Source organism: Diabrotica virgifera, chromosome 4 (assembly GCF_917563875.1).
Source record: "Diabrotica virgifera virgifera chromosome 4, PGI_DIABVI_V3a".
In the NCBI taxonomy this organism is placed as follows: Eukaryota; Metazoa; Arthropoda; class Insecta; order Coleoptera; family Chrysomelidae; genus Diabrotica; species Diabrotica virgifera.
The window spans coordinates 65,780,063-65,802,151 of NC_065446.1; the positions used below are offsets into that span (position 1 = coordinate 65,780,063).

At 33.0% G+C, this 22,089-nt stretch overlaps 2 protein-coding genes across 2 annotated transcripts in view; one reads left to right on the forward strand and one right to left on the reverse strand.

Annotated features, from left to right (window-relative positions):
* Nucleotides 1-663: 663 nt before the first annotated feature.
* On the reverse strand, nt 664-3,047 carry LOC114329154 (RNA-binding protein 48). Its single transcript, XM_028278174.2, has 2 exons — nt 2,806-3,047; nt 664-1,163 (listed from the first exon to the last, which is right to left on the reverse strand). The coding sequence occupies exons 1-2, from the start codon at nt 2,893-2,895 to the stop codon at nt 810-812; spliced, it is 444 nt and encodes a 147-aa protein (XP_028133975.1). The 5' UTR covers nt 2,896-3,047; the 3' UTR covers nt 664-809.
* Nucleotides 3,048-3,134: 87 nt separating this feature from the next.
* Nucleotides 3,135-22,089, forward strand: part of LOC114329153 (oocyte zinc finger protein XlCOF6-like) — a 49,462-nt gene continuing 30,507 nt past the window's right edge. Inside the window, exon 1 of the mRNA XM_050648223.1 lies at nt 3,135-3,896. Within this exon, the coding sequence (XP_050504180.1) occupies nt 3,698-3,896 (199 nt within the window). The 5' untranslated portion in view covers nt 3,135-3,697. The remainder of the gene's footprint in view (nt 3,897-22,089) is intronic.

Genomic DNA, 22,089 nt, shown 5'->3' on the forward strand with positions numbered 1-22,089 from the left:
TATCTCAACGCTTCAAGCCATACAGGTGCCCCATATAGGAGGGTGGATTGTACTACCTGGAGATACAATTTTCTTTTATAGTTGCTAGGTCCGCCTATATTTGGCATAATCTTTGTCATAGCAGCAATTCTCTGTTCAGCTTTCTGAACTGTATTTATAAGGTGTTTCGTGTATCTCAAACCTGAATCAAGGTGTATGCCCAGATATTTAGCACAGTTACTCGGTTCTATAATGCTACCATTTAAATCAAAGCTCAAAGTTGGTCTCTGTCTTGGTCCCTTTAATATTACTATGTCTGTTTTACTACTTGCCCACTCTAGGTCATTCTCTGTCATCCACCTGTTGACTTTTCTGTAACAACTTGTCACCTTTTCTTCAATATCCCCGTTTATGTTAGACTCTATTAGGATTGCAAGGTCATCTGCATATGCTATGGCATAGGTGTCTTGCCCATAGTCTATTTCCAATACCCCGTTGTACAGTACATTCCATAGAGTAGGTCCCAAAACGGACCCTTGTGGTACTCCTGATGAGAGTTTCATGTCTGTATTATATGCCACATTTAACTAATAAATACTTAATGAAAAATATATTAATTCTTCAAATTAGATTTCGTGTGCGCTAATGGGTTAAAATTAGTTTAATATTGAAATAAAAATACAATTAAACTGTTTAAATTATATTTATTTCGTTGAAATCATAATAATAGATGTATAACTTCTTACGTTACACACACTCTTTTTTATACCTTTATGCTAAATCTGTAAATGCTTGATAGAAAACTAGCTCTGCAGTAGAAAAGGTTCTAATCAAGTTGTCTCATTCTCACTTTTTGGTAACCTCAATAGGACATCCTTTTTCCTCTGTAACAATTTAGCTTTTGTTTGTGAAACTGTTTCACACTCCGGAGCGTAACACACATGTAGAATCCCACCATAAAAGGATATAGCATCTAATAACCGTTTAGCTATCCTTGCTGACTGTATTCTGCTATACTCGATATGGTAACATTCAGTAAAGGGAACATTGTTTGCGTCTTCTACTACAGCTATAGATGCCACTTTTCCATACCTAAGACATTTAGTTTTTAGCTCATGATGTAATTTGAGTGAAGGTACACCATAGATGTAGAGATGTTGGGATTCCTGATTAATTGTGTAAACCTAAAATGATATTTAATTTAATTAACGATAATGTAATGTATTGCCACCTATTAATTGTTCCAATAAAGCTGGTCATGCATGGGGAGCTATACAGTATGGTGCAAATGAAAGGAATAATTTCGTTATTTAATAAGTCGGTGACTTTAAAGAAAAATCCTGAAACAGGTCGATTTTTATTTTTAAATTATGATTTTTTGACATACATATCAAACTAGTTACAACATCCATCTGGGTGTGGTGACTTAATCGATATTTTTAAATGAGAATAGGGGTCGTGTGCTAGCTCATTTGAAAGGTTATTCAATTCTCTATTCACTAATATAAACATTAACATAATTATTTTTACAGGGTGTCCAAATAAAATTGTATTGAATTAAATTAATTGACACAAAAAGAAGAATGTACAGCTTGTACCTAAAAAAACTGATACGACTCTTAAAGCGTGTTTTGTAGAAAATTGAGCAGTGTATTTTAAAGAATAAATACTTATTATTTATACACTGTCACTGCCAAATCTTAAAATTTGTCAGATAAGTTATACTATTCAGCCTAAAAAGATGGCTCCAAATGCTAACAAAGAACTAAAAGCAAGAATTGTAACGAAATTAGAAGATGGCTGGTCACGTTTTGCCGTAGCGAACCATTTTAACGTAAGCAGAACAACAGTTTTTAATATTAATAAAAGATGGAGAGAACAAGAAACTCGAAAGAAAGCAAGGTTCTGGAAGACACATTTCAATATATTTAGTATTTTCTTTGTTGAAATATTCTTGCTTTAATATACTGTTGAGTTAAGTTGTTTGTTTTGTTCCTTAATAATAATAAAAATAATAACAACAACCCTATTTTATGATAAACCAACATAAAACCAGGTTGACAACAACCCTATTTTATGTAAAAACTATCATTTATATACTCTTTATAAAATGCAGGAATTCCAAAGAATATCAAAATTTAGACCTTAATAATTATGACAATTTATGAATTAACATAAATGTAATCAGTTCTTTGTTTATTTTATTATTTGTCTGGTCTTTTCTCTGGTCTGGTATTTATAATCTTACTAATGCCCGGTTGCACCAACAGATCTTAAGTTTAAGTCGAGAATATCAAGAATTAATATAATATAATATATTACAATAAGAATACCATAATAAGTAAGAATCTAAAATTATTGTGCAACGTAAGTAATACTCAAGAAGACCCTATATATAAGTAGAGCTAAGCTAAGCTGGAGTTTAAGATCTGTTGGTGCAACCAGGCATAAGAGTCCTATCAGTTTTTTTAGGAACCAGCTGTAGGTAATTTATTCAATTCAAAATTAATTTTACTGCTGTCAGAAAACAGAAAAAAATGTTTATTTAACAAATACGAGGACCCAGTAGAAGCAGAATATCATGGCTGAGGAATTTGACAACATGGTTTAAGAAAACATCAAGGGAACTGTTTTGAGCCGCAGTGAGCAAGGTTCTGATTACCAATATGATTTCCAACATACGAAACGGATAGTAACCAGAAGAAGAATATCAATATAATGGTAAATTGACTATAATTCGAAGTCGCAACAGATTCTGTCCACGTGAGTACCATAAAAGCTCAAGAAAGCCATGATTTTAAAGGAATGGAAAACTGTTTTATTCACCTTGACTGCAGTTAATTTTCGTCCTTGTCTGTATGCCGGCCTGGTAGTACATAATTCCAATTGCTCGTGGTGACTTTTAGTTAAGCTCATATTGAATTATTTATTTTGTTTAAAAATTATAATAACAATATCCACATTTTCCTTTGTTTACAAATATACAAAGTTTCATTAGCTGTCGGTAAGATTCTTCGTTCTCGTTCTTCTTCTTTTTGTTTAACTTTCACATCCACCCTTCCCGCCGTTTGACATTTATTGTTCTTTTGTTGCGACCCATAGTTGCGACATAAGTCATACATCGTCACAGGGTTACCATGTCTAGGGATTTTCCCCGAATCTAGGGATTTTTTGAAGCTTTTGGAGCGCTGGAGGGATTTTTTTTGAAATCTAGGGATTTATTAAACTGTGCTGGCGCCATTTTTTGTTGTTATTAAATATCTTTTTGTTCAAATATTATTATTATTGTCATTATTTATTGTTCCCTGACATAAATATTCCTAAGTAAACATTAAAACATTACCTAATCAATGATTAAAGTGGATTAAACATAGTGTTTAATAGGTTATAAATTAAATTGACAGCTGTCATCTGTCAATTTCTTCTTTTTTAGGTCAAATTAATACGATTTAGGGATTTCTAGGGGAAATTGAAGCTCCCGTCTAGGGATATTCTGAAATTTCATCTGGCAACCCTGCATCGTCATTCCATGATGGAAGATGGAATTTGCAAATCACACAACACTTTTTTCTGTTTCAATCATCCATAGTCCATCATCTTCATCATTGTTTATTTTTATTTTTTATTGTTGTATATTAAAAATATTTTTTATAATCAAAATACAAGGAAAACGTATTATTACTTGATATTACTGCAACTGTCTGCAACATATAAAATCATGTTTACTAAAAATGAAACTGAAGTAAAGCAAGAAGTTGATGAAATGACCTGCAAAACAGAAATAGATGAAGTTCTACAGGAGTCCTTTAAAATTGAAGTGAAGGAGGAACCTGCCAGTGAAAGTACAAATTATGATACATTTAATTATGTAGACGTTAAGACATATCCTATAAAAGCTGAACTAGATCAAGATGATGGTAAGTCAAAATAAAGAGTAGTTTATTTATTTTAAGAGTAAGAGTAGTTAAAGCTCCCTATTATCTAACTGACTATTAAAAATACATACAGTAAAACCTGCCATATCCGGATCAATGTGGCGACAGACCGATCCGGATATGAAAAAGTCCATATATCAAGAACACTTCTTTTGTAGTCTCTGAAACGTTTGCTCCTTCATACATCCCAGTAATCAACGCCATCAATAACTTTCGTTGATAGACACATTTTATAGATTCTATAATACCTTGATCCATAGGCTGACAGGGATGTCACATTTGAGGGCAAAAATGACACTTTATTTCGCCATCTTTTAGTTCTTTTGGGTCGGGATGAGTAGTGTTGGAAAATTCTCGAGAATGAAAAATCGGAGCATATTCTCAGGAATATTCTCGATATGGAGAATTTTCTGAGAATGAACCCTATGACGCACTTAGGGACATTGTTGAAGATGAAATAGGGTATTAAAAATTATGAAATTATATTCAAAATTATGAGACTAAACAACAGTGTTCTTTATATATAAACAAAATACAAAAACAACAGAGAACACAAAATTTATTTGATAAAAAAATGAAAGTTTCCTCTTAACAACAAATTAATGCAAATAATGGATGTGATGATTTAATCAGAAAAACATGAGGCCTCGGGTTCAGAATTTATTTCTATCATTAGCTCATCCTGGTCATCTACATACATTCTGCATTTCAATGTACTGATAAGAAGGTGTGGGATTTTATTTTTCACGAGTCGCCAGCTCAGACATATTTGGTATGTTTCTGGCAACATTACAGCCATCTAATGAACATATCGCCGTTTGGGTGAGCGATGTGGCCGAAATCTTACTGGTATTTGAACACTATTGCAGTGCCTGATTCTTTGCGGATAAAGTCGAACTGCTGTGGAAAATTTTGCATGTTGCTCTGTATTTCTTCTTTATTTCCTGTACTTTGTTGAAATTTAATTTGGTTTTCTCAAAACATACAAAGAAAAGATGAATACATGGTCAAATGAAATCACAATAAGGTTTATCAATGCAGTACGTCCAGAGTTGTGGAACTTGGCATACTTCTGGAACTATGAGACAAATGGAAGAGTAGTGCACCCTGAATAAATACATTAAACTAAAACTTTTAGTATATATAAATAACAATTGCTAATCTTGTTGAGATTGGTATTGCGTTTCTTATGTTTGATCTTTCTTCTCTATTCTTGGCCTATCATACCTATTTTGGCAGTGCAAATTACACAGCCATTCGCCAAAGTTTTGAATCTATTGACTGGGACAATCTTTTACATAATAAACAACTCAATGAAATGATTTCTATATTGTATGACTCTGTACTATATTATTAACCTGTATGTTCCACTAAAAAAAGTAAGTTCTAAAAAATTTCCTTGCTGGTTTACACCTAATCTTAAAGAATTAATACATAACAAAGAAATTGCTCATAAAATGTTTAAAGCTACCAGATCACCAGAAAGCTATGTAGAATTTAGTAGACTTAGAGCCCAATGTAAACTTTTAACAAGGGATTGCTATACTAATTATATTAATGAAACTGAAAACTGCATTAAACTTAACGTTAAGTCATTTTGGAAATTCGTTAATAGCAAAAGAGAAAACAACATAATACCTGACACAATGAAACTAAACGATTCTATTGCCTCTCATGGAAATGATATATCCAATTTATTTGCCAATCATTTTTCATCTGTGTATACTAACCAAAGGCTAAATTATTACCATAACCAAATCCACTTTAACGTTAGTGTATCTTCCTACCACATTCAAATATCAAAAATATATGAGAGATTGTCACAACGGAATATTAATAAGGGACCTGGACCCGATGGAATTCCTCCTATTATTCTAAAAGAATGCAGCTTTATACTATCTAGACCACTTTATCATATTTTCAATGCCTCTCTCGATTCTGGTGAATTCCCCGACTTCTGGAAACCATCTTATGTAATTCCTATTTATAAATCAGGTGTTAAATCTGATATTAAGAACTATCGCCCCAGTAGCCCTAAAGTATTTGAAAGGATTATAACTGAATTTCTTACTTACGACTGCTCTAGTGTTCTTACTAACTCACAGTTTGGGTTTTCTTGCGGTAAATCTGCTGAGCTAAGTCTACTCAGTTATACTGACTACCTATCTGAAGCCCTGGAGGAAGGCTTGCAGGTTGATTCATTGTACACTGATTTCTCTAAAGCCTTTGATAAGATAAACCATGACCTTCTATTACATAAATTACGTTCTTATGGTATTGATGGTCTGGTATTTAGCTGGTTATGTAATTATTTAGAAAACAGAACTCAAATGGTTAGAGTAAATCACTGTTATTCTAACATTTTTCCTGTAACTTCAGATGTTCCTCAAGGTTCACACCTGGGACCGCTACTATTTAATCTATTCATTAATGATATTACCACTTGTTTTTCCCATACAAAAGCTCTCCTTTTCGCTGATGACCTTAAGTGCTTTACAATAATAAGATCTCATGATGATATTCTTGGACTACAATCAGATATTAATAAATTATCCCAGTGGTGCTCTCTTAAGAGGATCGGTACGTATTTTCGGCTGCAATGTTATTCAAATGGGGATTCATTTTTTTCGAATCCTGAGAAAACTAATAAGTATTTTTGAAAAATTTAAACGGAGAATGAAAGATTACGTTATTAGCGAGGGCCGAAAGTCCCTGAGAACTTCTATAATGTTTATTTTAATAAGTTACAGGGGTAAAAAACTAAGAGAAAATTTAGTGTGATTTTTAATTTCAAATATATCATTCAAAATAAACTTTTTATTTATTCTAAGGGACTTTCGGCCCTCGGTAATAATTTAGTCTTTCATTCTGCGTTTAAATTTTTCAAAAATTTTTATTGGTTTTTTCAGGATTCGAAAAAAATAAACACAATGCCGTGGTAATATTTTCCAAATCTATCTTTGTCTTACAACACACTCAGCCGAATATAATATTGTCAGCATATATTGTCAGTCAGACACTGACAATCAGTGACAATTTTAAATATTTGACATTGCATCGGAAATATGTTGAGTTATTGATTAAATATTATTGATATATAGTGTATTTGATAAATAATTGATTTAAGACGTGAACTTAATAAAAAGTTATTTATTGTGTATTATTTGTGGAAGATCCAAGCAGAGAACAATCAGGATAATATATTCTGTGATCCAAGTATCTTGTTGTTAAAGATGTTCAAAATTGTAAGCGTTCCATAACAATATATTATTAAAAAATCACTTTAACACTTTTCCTCTTTTCTCGATTGAGTATTAGTCTTTATTGTACAAATAAATTATTACAATCACTGAATACATAGTAAGTGTTATATTATGCGTTTCTGTAGGAATCACCATTTACTAACACATGACTATACTATTAACGATCAGGCATTGCAATCATGCACACAAATCAGAGATCTAGGCATAATATTAGACTCTTCACTCAGCTTTAAACACCACATTAGTACCGTTGGCCAAAAGTCTATGAAAATGCTTGGTTTCATTAAAAGAACATCTTGTGATTTCGCAGATATAAATTCAATGAAAATTTTATATTGCTCACTTGTTAAAGCTCATCTTGATTTTTGTTCCTCTGTGTGGTCTCCATATTATCTAGTTCATAAAAATAAACTTGATAGAGTTCAGCATACCTTTCTCAGATATGTAGCTTTTAAACAACATATATATCGTAGCTACACAGATATTGAATTATTATTGAATATTACTTCATTAGAAACCCGCAGAAAAAGAAAAGATCTAACAATCTTATTCAACATTATTAATGGTAATAGTAGCTGTCCCGATCTTCTGTCAAAAATTGGTATTTTTGTACCTACTCGGCCAACAAGACAAACTCAAACTTTTCACATAAGCTTTCATAGATATAACTATACTTACAACAATTTTTTACCACGAACACTTAGACTTGCGAATTCTCTAAATGACTTAAATATATTCTGCAATTCCTTGGATAGATTTAAAAACCATTTGTTGAACATACAATGTTAGTGATATAATTTATAATTTCTATCAACAATTTTTTAAGCTTAAACTTTGTTTGTTTTTTATATCGTAATGTTCTTTTTTTTCCTTTAACTTATTAGCTTTGTTATCCGATACATATTATAATGTTTGTTCTTTGTGTTGACACTGTCTATGGTTTTGCTTTTGTCTTTGTAATATTTTTTTTTTGTAATATTTTCTGAATTGGGCTTGCCCGTAAATAAATAAATAAATATTTATTAATAATTCGAAATGACTTTTTGACATTCTCGTAAAATTCTTAAACAAACAATTGTCTAAGCATTATTTCCATAGTTAAATTACTCATTGTTTCGCGTTTACTTAGAAAAGCTGTATCCACATTTTACATTTTTCTTTTTTATGTATCATCTTAGCACGATTAAGGACGCAGCAACTGTCAAGAGAATATTCTCGAGAACGAGAATATTCTTGTTCTCGAGAATATTCTCTTGAGAATATTCTCTTTTTACATCATTAGGGATGAGAGGGTGCATTGTCCAACAGCAGGACTGCATTTCTTGGTAGATTTCGGTAGATGCGGACAGCAGAACTGTCCGGATATGACAGGTCCGAATGTGGCAGGTTGTGCCTTATTCCTTTTTATCTTTAGCTCTAAATAGTTGGTTAGAGCTAAGACTAAACCATTTCCTCCCTTAGATTTCTTAACCAGGAGGTTCGTCTTCTTTTTACATCTCTTTTACCTTTTATTTGGCCCTTTATAATCAAACGTAGTAGACTATAATGAGGACCTCTTACTGTATGATCAAAATATTTAATCTTCTGCCTCTTAATTGTCTGTATAATTTCTTCCCTTTTATTAACCCTATCAAGGACTTCAATATTGCTAATTTTGTCTACCTATGATATTCGTAGCATTCTTCGCTAACACCAAAGCTCGAAAGCTTCCAATTTCTTAATCTCTGATTGCTTCATTGTCCAGGCCTCAGATCCGTAGAGCAAAGTTGTATAAACGTGGCACCGCAATAACCTTATCCTTAGATCTATTCTTAGGTCTTTACTACGTAATAGATGTTTCATTTTCACAAATGTTGCCCTTGCTATTTCTATATGGCTTGTAATCTCTTGTGTTTGTTCTGTTGTTTGACTAACCAATGTTCCTAGATATTTGTATTTATCTACCCTTTCTATCTGGATATTATAAATATGAAGTGTCTCATTATCTTATGGATATTTTGTAATGACCATGAATCTTGTTTTCTTTAACACATTTGCGGACACGCTTTAGATGTAGACACGTCTTCTTATGGAGAAAGTGACTGTATATGCAGTCATGTCCGTGAATATGTTAAGTTCATTTTAGTACCATATATGGTAAACTTTTTGTTCAGCTGTTTCAGTACGTTTGTCACTTTGTAGTGTTGAAGCGAGTATCGATGGCTTAAAGCACACTTATTGTATGTCCATTTTTTTCTATTATTGAGTTATGCACTGTACCTTGATGACCTCCTAACAGTCCATGATCCTGCACAGACATGACATTTCCTAACGTGTTTTGTGTGGTATAAATGACATTTCAAAACTGTGCGCTATAGTACTGTACTACAAGAGCTTAAACATTCAAACTCGATTTTCTCAAAAAGTACATGCACGGACATACAATAAGTATGCTTTAACCCAGAGTTTCCCTAACTTTTTTCTCTCGTAGACCCCTTGCCATGTTTTCCAATTTTAGATCGACCCCCCTGCTATTCACTTTAAAAGATTAAAATTTCTAACAGTACTAAAGTACTTAATTAATGTGAAAAAGTAAAAAAAAAACAACACATTTTTACACATTTGTTATTTAAATTTAAATAAAAATATAGTAACTATTAAATGAAAAAAACTAAGCAAAAGCTAAATTCATTTAATGGGAGGGGTACACTTGATGGTTTAATAATAAATTATCAACATTTGGCATTGGCATATATTTAGCTTGTTACAATCTCAAATCTCCTCAGTTAATGATGTCCAGTTTGTTATTTTTTTGGAATGAGATTTATAACTGCGCAGGGACCCCTTGCTACTAGGTATGAAGATGGAAAAACAATTATTTTTCAATTAATTTTAAAGTAGAATTGTTGATATCCGTTTTTAAACTCTACCTTAAGTTCTTCGTTGGTGCCCATTCCAATGAATTTCTCTTGTAATGTAACATCTGTTTCTTCAATGTCACCATATTGAATGATAATCCATTGCGGTTCTTGACATTAACCCCCATTTTCTTGCATGTTTTTATCGACCCCTGGGGGTCGATATAGACCACTTTGGGAATCACTGCTTTAAGCCATCGATATGATCTTCTCATTGGCATATCTTATATTATTAAGGATTTCACCATTTATAATCATCCCATCCTTACACTTTCCTAAATGTTCTTGCAAGATAGCTCACAATATGTATTAACACATTTAAGTTCGCCACTGTACAACTCTGCTTCTACTGGGTCCACAGACTTCATGCATCCTGCATCCACCATTTTCACTTTTTTATAAGCTATATTTTTTGCTAAGAATATTTTTTTGATAAAATACTTATTTTTTGAGTTATGTATTTTCGAAAATTGGTTTAAAAACCTGTTTTTTTTTTTGTTGAAAAATGAACATTCACTAGGTAAAAGGTGACAAATTAATCATTGCAATTAGAATTTTAGGTGGAATGTAAGTATTGCATTCCACCAAAAAAAAATAAAAACGAAAAAAATGACATTTTTGGTGGTTAGACAAGGGTAAGAGGATGGAGGGTTAAAATTGAACTGAGTTTTATTTTTTAATCACATAGAACGCAGAGAAATGAAAAAAAATCTGGTAATGATTATAATAATTTTTAAATCCACAAGGAGAATGATTTCCTGTAGCTGGCTGTACCTATACCATATATCACAAAAATTTTATGTGTAAAAACCATTTATAAAAGGTATATAATTTATTAATAAAAGAAACTCTTTATAAAAGGTATAGTCGCCTCGGAAATCAATTGGAAAATTTAAAACTGAATATTACAAAATTCAGTTTGGCAACATTGTGTGAGTATCAAGTTCAATAGAACCGTAATTTAGTTCAGACGAATTAATATATTTTTTTTCCAACAAAAATGAGATATTTTAAACAAATAGCGTTTTAAAAATACAGTAGAGCGTCGATTATCCGAACGTCGATCAACCGAACGACCGGTTATCCGAACTGCTGACTCCCGCGCCCCGCACTTGAGAACTGAGCAAGCGTTAGTAATTAACGCTTAAAATATCTTCAATTTTCTTCCATTGTGTATCCAAAAATATGTTGCTGCAAAGACTGCACTTTTTTGTTTAATTGCTATTTGTCTTTATCAAGGTATAAACAAATATACAGTTACAGTATAACCCCGCAAATCCGAACTAATTGGGGGGACAGTCTGTTCGGATTCCGAAAAGTTCGGATTATCCGAAAGTTAGCCTAACTAATAATTCAAAGCTTTCGTTGTCGTTGATTTTAAGTCGCTGCACCTGTCTCACTCTCTCCCTCTTCCACATATCTCAGATTGATGTCACTGATGAAGAGCCAGTGTCATTGTTTGTGTTTAGTCGCTAACTAGCTGGCTAGATTTACAATTTGAAGAAGCTCCATTTTTCCACGCTCCATTACAAGATGAACTAAAAGTCGTACAACACAGGATAAGAAAACGAAGAAGAAAGTGCAATTATAGAATAAATTGAAGCTGACGACAATGGGCATAAAGAATTTACAGGTGAAGACATTGTACACTTGGTTCAACCTCAAGGCAACACTAACGAATATGAAGAAAGCGAGGAAGAAGTTTCCCTGCCATATCTACTGTCACACGCAGATGCCACTAAAGCTCTGGGTGTGGCTCTACGTTACGTGGAGCAGAACTCTGCTGCGTTACCGGTCGATGGAATATTTATGCGTAAATGGTTTGACATAAACATGTTTTTACATGTTTTTTCTGGTTTTACTCTATAATAAAAATGTTTTTAATTTTGTCTTGAATTTTTAATTTTTTTTTACTTTCTGTTGGTTCGGATTTGCCGAACGTTCGGATTAGCGGGGTTCGGATTTGCGGGGTTCTACAAATATGGTTTTTATTCACTTGTGGATTGTATGACAATCTCAATATAGTTCGATTATCCGAACAAATCGGTTTTCCGAACACCCATGTCCCCCAATTAGTTCGGATAATCGACGCTCTACTGTATATATATACAAGGTGTCCAGAAACCCTCCCGACAAACGAAGACAGGAGATTCCTCAGATAATTTGAAGATAATTTAACCCCATTCACCTAGTCCAAAAATGCTTCCTAAGGGAGCTAGAGCCCTTTAAAGATGGCGTTTTGTAAATAGTGTTTTTTAAATAGCTCCAGAACGCTTCTATTTAGAGAAACGAAAACTCGTACGCCTATTTATCTTCTAAAGATAAATCGATTCCATCGATTGCGAATTTCTAAAACCGGTCATAGGCGTCATAAAAGAAAATGAAAAGTACCATCATTTTAAAAATTCTGATTTTTTTTAAATTATATCTTTTTTTCAAAAATATGCATTCTAAACCGGTCTAAATTGTTGAAATCATTAACTATGTTAACGTAAAGAAATTCTCGTGAGGATTACTACAAATTTTAATTTTTGTGGAAATTGCGTATGTTTTATTTTTCACTTTTTCCTAAAAAAAATCGAAAGTGTTCTCTTATTTTCATCATAACTTGCTTAATTTTGATGCTATTAACTTCTACTGGAGCTTATTTAATAGGTATTTCGAAGTACTTTGACAAGTGCTTAACAAGTATATTATATAAAATGCATCGTTTTCCCGTTATGTAAGCTTGAATACTTAGATTTGAGTACTCGTCGAAAAAAATATACATTCAATTACCCATAACTCACTTTGAATTAACATTGGTTTAGTTTTTTTAAGTGGGGAGTGTATTAAATTTTTTATTATCTTTAATTTTGGTAATAATAGCTTTTTTACAAAAGGTTATAGTTTTTGAGTAATACGTGAAAAACAGCTTTAAAACATGCATTTTTTTAAGAAAAAATAAAATCTTTGATATTTAATAACTCAAAAAGTATTGATTTATGTTAATAACTTTATATAACAAATTTTGTTTAGAAGTTGCCCCTCTATCAATTTCTGGTATTATTTAAAAAAAAATTAACTCCCGAGAAGGGGTGGCATCCACCCCCAGGGTAAAAGCACAAGTTGGCATCATGTCACCTTTGTTCATTGAAGTATCTTCTAACTACTCACCTATTTTCATGAAAATCGATGAAGGTTCAACGAAATCGGAGGTGAAAACCTTCAGTGACTCCACTATATTACCATAATCTTTGTATTGCGTGTGTTTATTTTCATCCCATGTCTATTTAGTACCTCATTCCATGTTTGTAAATTATTTCTCAGATCTTCCTATTTATCCGCCATAACAACTACATCGTCAGCAAATGCACATTCTGTTATTCTGACTCTTTCTAGGTTTCGGTAGCATACATGCAGTTTTTTGAATTGTGGTATGCATTCTTTCATTATTTCGTCCATGAAAATGTTGAACAGTGTAGGACTCATCACCCCTCCTTGTCTTAAGCCTTCAGATGTTTCAAATTGTTGCGATTTCATATTTTTATGCATTATATAATTGGCATCATGTCACCTTTGTTCATTGAAGTATCTTCTAACTACTCACCTATTTTCATGAAAATCGATGAAGGTTCAACGAAATCGGAGGTGAAAACCTTCAGTGACTCCACTATATTACCATAATCTTTGTATTGCGTGTGTTTATTTTCATCCCATGTCTATTTAGTACCTCATTCCATGTTTGTAAATTATTTCTCAGATCTTCCTATTTATCCGCCATAACAACTACATCGTCAGCAAATGCACATTCTGTTATTCTGACTCTTTCTAGGTTTCGGTAGCATACATGCAGTTTTTTGAATTGTGGTATGCATTCTTTCATTATTTCGTCCATGAAAATGTTGAACAGTGTAGGACTCATCACCCCTCCTTGTCTTAAGCCTTCAGATGTTTCAAATTGTTGCGATTTCATATTTTTATGCATTATATAATTCGTGTTTTTTCTATATAAACTTTTGATGACTTTTATTAGTTTTCTATCTACTCCTCTTCTAATTAGACTGTTCCATATTGTTTGTCTTTTAGCTCTGTCGAATGCTTTTTCTAGGTCGATGAAGGCCATGTACGCTTTAGTTTTAGTCAGTAGTGTTTTTTCTGTTATTTGCTTCACTGTGAATATGTGGACACTATTCGTCCTTTCCGGAAACCACTCTGAGCTTCCTTCTAGTGTCGTTTCTATTATATTCTTCAACTTTTGTTTTAATACTGTTTCGTATACTTTCAGCGCCGTACATAGTAGTTTAATTCCTCTATAATTGTTACATTCTTTGGTATCTCCTTTCTTATGTACGGGCAGTATACTCCCATCTCCCAGTCGGACGGTATTTCTTTTTTATTCCATGCCTCATTGCATATTTCTCTGAGTAGTTTCCTTCCTTCCAGTCTCATATACTTTAGCATTTCTGGTGTTATTCTATCATGTCAAGGAGATTTCCCATTCTTAAGTCTCTTGATTGCTGTTTCTATATCGTCGTTTGTTATTTCTTCTGTGTTTTCTTTCTCTTCTGTTCTTTCTTCATTTTCTCCGTTGTTTTCTTCTCTGTTTACTTCATTACTACTAAGTAGCTCTTGAAAGTGTTGCTTCCATCGTTCCATTATTTGTAGATCGTCTGTTATTATTTTTCCATCGATGTCTTTTATTCTTGTATCTCCTGTTGGTTTGTCTATTCCTATATTTTTCATAGTGCCGTAGAAAAGTTTCTGCTTTTTTTTACTACTGTATTCCATTTGTAATTTATCGTAATTTTCCTCGGTTTTGTTCCCTAAATAATTTTTCCACAGTTTCATCTTAATTTTTACATGGTTTTTGATTTCTTCATTCCACCAGCCAGTTTGTTTAGTTTTGTTATTTTTCCTGTATACACCGCACGTTTCTTTTGCCGATTCAGTTAATATTTATTTTTAAGTTGTTGCCATTTTTGTTCCAGATTGCTTTCCTGTATTGGTCTCATCAAGTTTGTTATTTTTAAGTTTGTCCGTTCTCCATATTTTTGAGCTACTTGTTTGTCTCTAAGCTTGTAGTTTTTAATTGTTTCGAACTCAGTCTTTTTTCTATTTTCTATTGCTCAGTTTTTAATTGTTTCGAACTCAATCTTTTTTCTATTTTCTATTGCTCTCGTTTGGGGTTCTGTCCTATTTTTTATCTTGGCTTCCAATAAATAGTGGTCGCTGCTTATTTCACGTCCTTTTCTAACTCTTACGTCTTGGAGTGCCCTTCTATTATTGCGTTCCATCAGAATGTAGTCAATTATTGATTTTTCATTTTCTCTTGGTCCTTGTCTTGCGAATTTATGTATATTTTTATGTTCGTAGTGTGTGTTAGTTACTATTTAATTCACAAAATTCTATTAATCTTTTTCCATTGTTAGTCCTCTCCTCCTCGCCATATTTTCCAATTACATCAGATGTTGATATATCCTTGGTTCCTACTCTACCATTAAAATCTCCAATGAAAAAAATATTTCCTTTACTGTTTTCTACGGCTATGTTGAGGTCTTCCCAAAATTTGTCCTTTATTTCCTTTTTATCATTTTCATCTGGGACATAAATACACCGTGATTATGGTTAGGTTTTCTTCCCATTCATCCTTCATCTCTACTGTAAGTATTCTTTCTGTCCAACTTTCCCATTTTTGTATGTGTTTTATTCTATCTTTTTTTATTATACATCCCACTCCCGCTGCTGCTCTTTTTTCATTCGGTACACCGCTGTATATGAGAATATGTCCACCAAAAAAATGTGCAGAATAATTCTGAATTTGGTTACGTCGATGAAATTGCTTTTTTTGTCCTTAACACGTTGACGGACAGAACGTCTATAGACATCTAATTTCCATTGATGTAGTGTGACACAACGTCTATAGACGACATTTGTAAAATAACGAGTTGTGACAAAAAATTGGTGTCAAAAAATGTCACATTACATCTACGATGCATATTAGATGTGACACGATGTCCATGGTCGTCGTCCATATATTTACAAAAAATCTCAAAAAATTCATGTTTTCATAAACATAAGCGCTAAAAGAATATCCCTATTCTACTTTGCAAAATACATATTATAGTGTCACAACACTTGCTTATACATTTGACGCACTGTCCGTCAACGTGTTAAAAGTAGAAAAAAGTCTAATTATTCTTGCTTAATATTTTATCCTCTAATAAGCTTAATACATTCACGGACACGCTTCACATATAGCCACATCTTCAGGGGCGGTTTCTCCATTGGTTCACTTGTGCAGTGAACACCCAATCAAATTTCATTAAAATACATGTTTTTAAAAATCTCATAAATATCATTAAAATATTTTTTCTTAAATCTCATAAATATCATAGTATCATTAAAATATAACTGTATTTATTAATCACATAATTTATTTGCACAACACCGCTACGCTAGATGCACGTGGTAAGTGCAGAATTCAAATTGAACCCAGCCACTATACATACAGTAACCCTATAGAACAGGGGTCACCAATTAGCGGACCGCTGTCCGCATCCGGACCGTGGGCTAGTTTTGTCCGGACCTCCATTAAATTCAGAATATAATGTTTGGCAATTTTGGAAATGTTTGGCCATGAAACTGTGTACTACATTTGGCTCAACTTATTTGTGGGAAGTCGCTTTATCAAGAATGAACTTCATTAAAAATCGCTACCTATAGATCTCAGCTAACATATATGAATATCTCAACTTTCTAATGAGAATAAGTTGCACTAAACTCACTCCAAACTTCAGACAGGTTATACATAATAAAAAATTTCATTTTTCTCACTATTAATTTAATTTTGTAAATAGTTTTTTTTAACGAAAACTATATTTTTAAACAAATTTAAAATTACCTTTTTGGCCCGAAAAATATATTTTTAGGTTTCTTGGGTAATTGTTAACAAAAAATGGCTCTTGATATATTTCTGAAAGGTTAAAAGCTTTCGAGTTAGAAGCGATTTAAAATCTGAAAATGCAAAAACATGCATTTTTTATGCTTGAAAACTTATATATTTATGTAACTGATTAATTTTCAGGTGGTCAAGTACCTGAATTGAAGTTTATACATTTAGTTTCAAGATTTCATCGAGTAATCGGGACTGATTTCAATAGATCGTTGTTTTTAATTGTTAATTATACGCCTCCACTCGACTTCTAAATCACAGCGCGTCGCACTTTAAGGTGCGTCTCTGTCGCACTTATACATATCATACGTATACGTACTTATGCAAAAACTTGCCAACAAATACTTGACATTTATTAAAATCTTATAATTTATTATAACCATAGTTTTTTTAAATAATTTATTTATTTATTCAATTAATTATTGCCAATGTGCTATTTAAATACTTCAATCATATAGTGCTATACGCACCATAAGTATAGTGCAACGCGCCGCCGGGGCGACTTAAGGGTCGAAAGGACGCGCATAATTAACAATTAAAAACAAATGTTTATATTAAAACAAGCCCCGATTACTCGTCAGAATCTTCAAATTTAATGTTTAAACTTCAATTTAGGCACAACCACAAAAATAATAATTTACGTGTTCAAGCTTCGAAAATGTTCATTTTCGCATTTTTCAGATTTTAAATCGTTTAAAACTCGAAATCTATCAAGTTTTGAGAAAATGATAGAAGATTTTTGTTGTTTAAGATGACCCCAAAATGCTAAAAACATATTTTCGGGGGAAAAGGTGATGTTTTGAACCTATGACAAAAAAAAATTGGTAAACAATTTCTGCCCAAAAATTTCGCCTGGAACCCTTCTGATTTGTTTATAGGGGATATTTTTAAACAAGAATCCGCCCAGGAACCGAATCAGAGAATAACCAGACACAGGTAGCGTTAAATCCGGACCGCGGAAGTGTCATAGGTTTTCGAAACGGACCGTCAGGGAAACTAATTGGTGACCCCTGCTATAGAAGAACGAGAGCTCTTAAATCCGTGAACCAGCGATTCTTCTATCTTAAAACATTGAGGATTTGTGCACTGCACACAGAGACCGGGGCGGAGCGTTTCGATTCACAGTTTGGCATTTTCTATTGTGGGAATTTATTAAATACAATATTGGTAGGTAGTTTTTTTTTAGGATGGAGCCTTATTCAGTGAAGTTTATAAAAGAAAATGTAAATAGTTTTGAAAATCGACTTCTTATAAAAAGAATGGACTAACTTGGCCGGAGATAAACTTGGTACAAGAATGTGCAATAAGAAACAAAAAGTTTAAACATTGTTTTAAAGTTGAACAATATAGAAAAACTTCGTGATTATGCGGGTGTGATACAGTTTTGACAAAGCCATTTCAATATTCGTAACTTCTGCGTCCACCTTCACCACCGAAGAAGCGCCATCATTCAGTAGGTATCATATTCTGCACAAAACAAAAAAAGTGTGTGACATCCTGACTAATCGGGTCAAAGATAGGTTTCATTTTACAGAACATCTTTTGGCGAGGCCCCAAAAATTTTTCGCCTGCGGCGCTTATTCACCGTTTGTATAATTACATTCTTTAATTGAATACCCTCCTTAAATTACCACGAGTCGCCATTGCACATCTTCTTATGGAGTAAGTGACTTCATATGCAGTCGTGTTTGTGAATGTGTTAACTGTACTAATACGCAAGTCGACTACTAATGACTAATTTTTATGATTAATGTGATGTTAAAATATCAGCAAGCTCTTCAAAGCGGCCGTATTGAATTACTTAAACATTTATACCGAACATTGATAGGGCAAGTTTTGAGCATTCTGACAAAGTTCCGTGTCTACTATATATAATTTATTATTAAAAGTCCCTTAAAGGGCTACATCACAAATGCAGAACATTTTCGATATATTACAGATCATCATCAGTGCTGAACAGGATGTTAACATGCTAAGCCACCAAAATTAAAAATATGAGGGTAAAAACGTTTTAAAATGTTGTATAATGGGAAAATTTACATTGTAAATATTAAATATAGTCGGTTCGCTAAACTCAACTGGCTAGTGATTTTAGTAGGTAATTTTTTTGTTTTTGGCCAATTTTGCCAAAATTGGCAAAATTACCAACTATTTAGTAATTATTAACTATTTAGCAATTATTTTTTTGCCAATTTTACGAAATTGGCAAAATTACTTACTAAAATCACTAGCCAATTGTGTTTGAGTTTAGCGAACCGACTATAACATTGATGTTTGAAATTATCCTAGATTTAGCACTAGGCACCATCTGACTCCCCACGTGGTTTGAACACATCCTGAGGTTCTGCTGTAACAAAAAAGAAAACTTCTGTTGGAGTGAAAGTAAAAAGAATGATAAACTCCAACAGAAGTAGAAAAATTTAAAAAATAGCTAATAGTCCATTCTTTCACGGTTTTTGCTCTATATTTTAAAGAACCGCTTGGATTGACATGAAATTTGGCATACGTATAGCTTACATGTCAAAGAAAAAAAGTGATATTGTGCCGATGTGTGCTTTTGCCCTGGGGGTGACTTTCACCCCCTTTTGGGGGTGAAAAAATATATGTCCAAAATAAGTCCGGAAATGGGTAAACTTGAAACACGCTGAAAGTCCTCCGTTTAAATATTTGAAATTTCGACCCAGTTTACAGTTGTACACTTTCGCTACACCCTGTATATTGAGTCGGAGAAACGCAGTTTCAAATCGCTTTTCCGCATTGATGTGAGTTTGTTATTTTGTTCGTTCCCACAACATTACGAATTTTATTTCTTTATCCGTTCCTTGAAATAATACGCATTTTATAAACAATGTACTGTTTGCTGTTTGCTGTAATTAACGACAGTGAAGTAAGTGTTTCGCGAGTGCAATAGCGCCTTGGACTTTCGAATCAAGCTACGAGGAAGAAGCCAGGACACTAATTGTTAAGGTATAATTTTTTATATTTGTAAAACTGTTCGTTTCATCTTTGATTAATTGGTAATCTGGTCTCTAATTATAACAGAGAGATCAGAGATTAATTTTTTTGTTTTTAATAAATAATGTTTGATTTTCAACATATAATTTATTTTCTTTCCTTCTCTCTTGAATCGTAAGAACGATAAAACATTGACTGAGTATATAATTTTGAGTGTAAAGTAAAGGGGGATTGGCAACGTTGCGCTGAGTGTGTAAATATTAATTGTATTTTGCTCCTGCATTAAACCCGTTTTTCGCGAAATGCAGAGTAAATCAATTACAGCAAACGCTAAAGTGTGAAGCTAAGTGAGTAATCTTCGCGCTGAACGAAAAATAATAAACTAAATATTGAAATTGTGCTCCAAATTGGCAAAAATCCAAGGTAAGCGTAACACACAAACAAATAAAACGTCATCGATATTACGATATTCGAAGTGGATTATTGTTTGATTGGAACGCGGTGTTGCCAAGTCGACAGGGAAGTCCTGTAAGTAGGGAGGAGCGAAATAGTATATACTGCTCAATATAATTTTATCAAAAAAAAAAAAAAAGTAAGACGCTACACTGAGAAAGGTTAAGTTTCCGCGGAGATAGTCCGAACGAGACCTTTATCGCAGTAAAACGAACCAGTTGAAATGAGCAGAGAAGATAAAAAATACGAAGAGCTATTATTTCGAACAGAAAGTGACGGTACCACGACAGACGAAAACGACAAGAAGAGAAAAGAGGAAGAATTGGAACGGGCTTTTAACAAAAGTCGAAAAATAAGCAGATCTCCCTCCTACAGAAAGGAGAAAATGGAGGAGAATATACAAAAAATTATGGAAATGATGGCAGGAGTAAGTCTAAAAATCGAGGAACAATCAAGAGAACTTAGCGAGATGCGTAGAGAGCAGAAAGAATATAGAGATGAAATAAGAGAGCTACGCCAGGAGAATGTAACATTAAGAGAAGAAAACACGAAACTAAAACAGGCAGTTTATCAAATAGAAGAACGGCTTGAAAGTTTAGAAAATCAAAAAAGGCGGAAAAATATAATTATACAAGGATTGAACATAGATACAAATGGGCCAGATATCCTAAAACATGCAATGAAAAATTTTATGCAGACAGAATTAAAAGTAGATGTACAAATAGAGAAGGCTCTGAAGTTAGGAGAAAAAGTTTGTCTGGTTGAGCTTGAAAAGGAAGAAGATAAAAGAAAAATCATGCGAAACAAAACCAAATTGAGAAATCGAGAAGAAGGTCTAGTTTATATCAACGATGACCTATCAAAGAACGACAGAATTGTACAGAAACATGTCAGACAAAAAGCGCAAGAACTAAGAAAGGAAGGGAGAAAAGTGAAAGTAGGGTATAAGAAAATATATGCCGATCATGAAATATGGCGCTGGGATGGAATGAACCAAACGTTGGTGGTAGAGACCAAAGCAAAAAACTAAGCAATAGCAATGAAAGGAAACAAATGACGACGAAAAATGCAAAGAATAGGATTACGAACTATGGAAAGAAAACAAATCAAGACAGCAATAAAAAAGAAAAGCCGAAAAATGACAAGATACAGTTTGCAACAGGGATAAATAAGAAGGAAACGACGCAGGCAATGGACAAGGCAATAAGTAAAGATAACAAAAAGAAAACTAAAGTCAACTTGGGTACATGGAATGTAAGAGGCACATACGAAACAGGAAAACTCAAAGAATTAATTAGAGAAATTAAAAGATATAATGTAGAAATAATAGCTTTACAAGAGACAAAACAATTGGAAACAGAAATAGTAGAAATAGAAGACGTGGTATTTTTTAAAAGCGGGGGAGAAACCAGAAGGTTAGGAACAGGTTTTATAATACAGAGAAAATGGAAGGAAAGAGTAATGGCATTCCAACCAATATCAGATAGACTATGCACAATAAGATTAAAAGGCGACAAACGAAACATAAGTATAATAAATGTACACGCACCGATTGAAGATGCCACAGAAGAAGAAAAAGATGAATTCTACGAGCAATTGGAAAGAGAATATGATAAATTACCAGGGTTTGACATCAAAATAATAATGGGAGACTGCAACGCTAAAGTAGGAAG

Coding starts and splice junctions, on each gene's coding strand:
- LOC114329154 (XM_028278174.2), bottom strand. CDS start 2,895: ATGAGCTTAACTAAAAGTCACCACGAGCAATTGGAATTATGTACTACC. Junction 1,164..2,805: donor GAAAATTAACTGCAGTCAAG/GTGAATAAAACA, acceptor ATATCATTTTAG/GTTTACACAATTAATCAGGA.